Source organism: Anneissia japonica, unplaced genomic scaffold (genome assembly GCF_011630105.1).
Source record: "Anneissia japonica isolate Jap-2015-1 unplaced genomic scaffold, ASM1163010v1 scaffold6406_len342834_cov151, whole genome shotgun sequence".
Taxonomy (NCBI): domain Eukaryota; kingdom Metazoa; phylum Echinodermata; class Crinoidea; order Comatulida; family Comatulidae; genus Anneissia; species Anneissia japonica.
In genome coordinates, this window is record NW_022738763.1 from 35677 (window position 1) to 40344 (window position 4668).

General features: G+C 38.0%; 1 protein-coding gene across 1 annotated transcript in view; it reads left to right on the forward strand.

Moving 5' to 3' along the window:
- The first annotated feature begins 221 nt into the window (after nt 1–221).
- LOC117117811 overlaps nt 222–4668 on the forward strand; it is a 16630-nt gene continuing 12183 nt past the window's right edge. The window contains exons 1-2 of the mRNA XM_033262279.1: nt 222–399; nt 3786–3886. Of these exons, the coding sequence (XP_033118170.1) occupies nt 282–399; nt 3786–3886 (219 nt within the window). The 5' untranslated portion in view covers nt 222–281. The remainder of the gene's footprint in view (nt 400–3785; nt 3887–4668) is intronic.

Sequence of the window (4668 nt, forward strand, 5' to 3'; positions counted from 1 at the left end):
GCATTTTAAGATCTTTAAAAGCTGGTTCACAAACACATTTTGAAGCGCTAATAAGATAGAAATTTTCAAATACTTAGAATGTTCGAAATTTCATTTTATTTAACAATTTACTTGAATGTATATAACGTGTAAGACGAGGTGACGCTTATTGTAGTTAATGTCGGATTATTTTCAAGAATAACATTTATTTATTATTATTCTATTTCATGATGTAAAGATTTACTGGTGGCAATTGGATAGGTAGTCTTATTATCGGCTCAAATGGCGGGTGGTCACTCCCAATGTCTGTAAATTTGACGAGGAGACAGGATACTGGAAGGCTGAATTCATCTCCACTTTCCTCTATTACACCAGTTGTTCGGCTTCAGTATGGCTGCAACCATACATTGGTAATTCCAGGTAAGATGTGTCTGCATGTTGATCAGTAAATTCTATTGAGTATCATTATTATTATTATCACTATTACTGACATTGCAATTATTATTATTCATATTAATTCATATTTTCAAATTATTGATTTTATTTTTACTATCTGACAATGCTACGGTCAGTGGAACAGCTGTCATTACCAATCATAACTCTGGTGATTGTCCCTTCGTGTCTATCAATGGTTCTGACAATCGCAAATTCAATCAAGTTCCAATGTCTGGAGCGAGGGTGCATCCATGTGGTTTTGTGTTGTGTTTTCATGCGAAAAGCGTGTTTGTTATAGTCCGCTCATGCTCTGCACACTAAAAAAAGGCTATATCTATTCATATTTCCTACTCCTGCTGGTCCAATGGTGTCCTTCCATGTAAGATGACCCCTTCCTACAAGAAGTTTGATTTTGTCCTCTTTAGGGACAGATCGAATAATGCCATCAAGGTCCTCATAGAAGACTTCCTTCTCTAGTGCATCTGCATCAAGTGTCGGTGCATAAGCACTAATAATGGTAGCGTAGCGCTTTTCTGCCAATGGAAGACGCATAGTCATCAATCGTTCATTCTTTCCATCCGGAGTTTCTGAGAGCCTGCAGAACAAGTCGTTTTTCATGGCGATTCCATCACCATGTATTCGTCCATCTGCCGCTGATTTTCCTTTCCAGAAGATGGTATAACCAGAGCTCTGCTTAACAATTTGGCCATATCCCCGAGAGTCTAGTTTCAGAAAAGGCCGCTATGCCCACGTTAAGACAGAGAAGCTCTTTGGCAATGATTGCACTTCTTCCTTCTGGTTTATTTGATTGAACCAGTCCATCATTGTCCGCACATTCCAAGCTAAGTTTAATTTCAAATCTTTCTTTTTAATTTTTTTTCGAAAGCTAAAATTGGATGATTCTGCTGGATGCGGTTCTCCAGCCGGATTTAGCAAGGCGGGCTATGTTTGGGACATCTTTTCTAGTTCCCTCCCCATTCGAGGTTCCTAAAAAGGGCTGCTCAGTCATGCCAGTAGCTGCCGAGTAGTGCTGCCACCTCAATCCCAGCACAGAAAGGACCATCTTGCTAGCATCGCCTCGTGCAGGTTCACAACTAAAATCTTCCAGCGATCACCTTCGCCTGATCCCGTCGTCGCTTGCCTGTCACTGCAGGGCTTACTATAATTTATTAAGTACTATTAAAATAACACTTATTCATTAAAGAGCTGGATGGCTCCTGCGCAGTGGCGGCGCCAGCGGGGGAGGGGCAGGGGGAGCTTAAGCCACCCAATCGGTTTGGTCAAGCCCTCCCATCGGCCAAAGTACGTCGGGCAGTCGGGCCAAAATAAAACAAAAAAATAGGCGCAGTTTTCCCATCCCAGCCATTTCCGGCCATCTAGAAGTCCCAATATTTGTTTTAAAAAATCTTGTTTTGGGAGGAGGGAACATCCTCCTCCATACCCATCCCCGGCTCGGGCCTTCGGCCCCCAGATAAACACTGCACACAATAGTTACACCTATAATATTTAACCCCCCCAGTCGGACATCTTAGCCCCTATAAATTATATCCTAGAGCCACCACTGCTCCTGCGCCTTGCTTTGATTAAAGTGGGAAGGAAGCTGCGCATTCTTAAGCCCAACTTTCTTGACGTCAGTAGCCCAAATCCAGTGGCACGAGGATCGGAACGACTGGGAGTTTCCCAACGCTGCAATGGACTGCCGGACACTCTATCTATCTGTGAGTCCGCCATTAAGAATCTGTCCATCAGACACTACCTTCTTCCGCCTCTTTAACCGTTAAGAGAATACCGCATCTCTTTTCCGCCCGAGTTTCCGTTGAGGTATTGTTGGAGGGATTTGTACAAATTTAGTGAAGGCACCCTAAGCCGCCCACTTAGTCAGAGACTTGTTGGCCTGAACCCGCAAGGGAACAGTTTACCAGTGGTTACCACAAGGAGTTAAGGTTGACTTGTAAAGGAACAAGGTCACCAGCAGGCTACTTAATTTCGCTTTTCACCCTGGGGCTATCTGGCCCTAGTCCTGGAAATGCAGCACCAGACTGTACCATTACCTTAACCACCATATATCCCTTAACCACTATATTACATAAATCATCAAAGAAAGGTAAATACAGTGTTCGAATAAAAGACATAATAATACATCGTGTAGTATAGCTCTCAACGAATGTTGTCCTGTAAATAAATTAATAAAGAAATTGTGTAATAAAATGCCTCTGGCGGGACTCGAGCCTGCGACCTCTCTCTTAAATTATATACATAAATCATCAAAGAAAGGTAAATACAGTGTTCGAATAAAGAACATAATAATACATCGTAATACATTTATATTACAGCATATGCAATTATTTGTTTCTAGCCGTACTTATTGTGTAATGGAGTGTATCTGGTGGTATTTGAATCTGTTTAACCATAAAGCCTCCGTGGTCTAATGGTTTTGACGCTCGCCTTGACAGCGAGAGGCATTTTAATACACAATTTCTTTATTAATTTATTTACAGGAAAACATTCGTTGAGAGCTATGCTACACGATGTATTATTATGGCCTTTATTCGAACACTGTATATATACACACACACTTTTTTGTTTTTTACGCATGTGGTTTATATTGCATGCCAAATTTATAATAAATAAATATATACTGCACCAGTATTACTGTACTTGTTTCACTTGCAAAATATCTTTAATATTATTAAATGGTATTATAATCCCATTCAATAGTAATCCTTTTGAAGCAAATATGTGACCCAGATTTAGAAAACAAATTGTGAGGATTAATTTTGAAATATGTAATGTGCGAAGTTGATAGTACAGTATGAAAATGTGGATCAATATATACAGGAACAACTATTTTAATGTATGGCTTTGTACAGTCTTGTGTAAAGTTATTCTATGAAACTGCTTATTTTTTAATGCCTGGATTATGCCTATGGCTGCATGCTGATCAATTTGGTATTGGAATTTAAGAGAAAGCTTAAATTTAATTTAAACTCAGTATGAATTGATTATTGCTATGGCAGCACTCTTTTGAGATAATGACTTTCCCAGCCGCAATAACCCTTCATGTACTGCGGTCTAGCCTTCCTGATAATTAGAGTGTAATTAGCTATGATAAGAGACCCTGGTTTGATTTCCCGAGTTTTCGTGGATAAGTCGGGTTTTCTGGTAAAGGAGAATGGAACAGAAATATATTCTGCACAGCATAAACTGTAAACATTGATTCGCAAATCATCAATTGTTAAAGGCACCAACACCTTATAATTTTAATCAATCATTACAAAACATGGCACAGGTTGAGAGCAAGCTGCTCTAATTTTTTGAATAGGGATTTTGTTTTTGTCTCTTTTGTTGGAAAATGTAATCTTTAAAATTAGTAACTGATCCGGACAGTGATACTGTAAGATGTCGATGGGCCGTAGGATCTAGAGAGTGTGGAGATGTGTGCGGAGGATTTCTAAATGCTGTACTGGATGAGGTAAGTAAACGCAAGGTTTAAAGTAAAAACTATTTAAAGTATTATTCTTACAAGAAATGTATTTTTCTTGCCTTTACAAAATTTATAATGAGTAATGTTATAGTGCAGACGATAGATTATTACGATATCCGAACTGCGGGTATTGTTGTGCTAGCAAAATCTATTAAAATAAAGAAAAAGAACTATCGATGTAGTGCAAAAATCAAATATGTCGGCTGAAATACTATAACTGCTTTTTCCTGCTTATTACTCAACAATACGTCATTATACGTCATAATACAGCATGCAAAACTATCACTATATATATAAAATAACACTGCAGTTGTTAACATAAACGCCGGACACTTTGACATAATTTGAGACATTTACATTTATTCAACGAAATTTTCGGCAGCACCTGCTGCCTTTGTCAGCGTAATAGTGTCCGAAGAAAGAGATGGTAATTTGGCTGTATTAACTAGATATGATAAACTATATATAATCTTAAACTAATGAACTGTGAAGAGAATAGAAAATCTGTAAGAACAATGTTATGGATCAATGGTCAGAATCAATGATATAGGCCTAAATGATTAACAGAGGACTATAATCTCAAGGCTGTAATAGATATGGCCTATGTGAAGCAGGAAATAGAGCATAAATTGGCATAAATATTACTAACTATGTGAAATGGAGATATAAAATTATATAGAAATGGAGATATATATGTTCAATATATTATATCATTTAATTTTCTGCATCAATTTTAAGCATATATATTTATATTTTTGTTCATATATGCC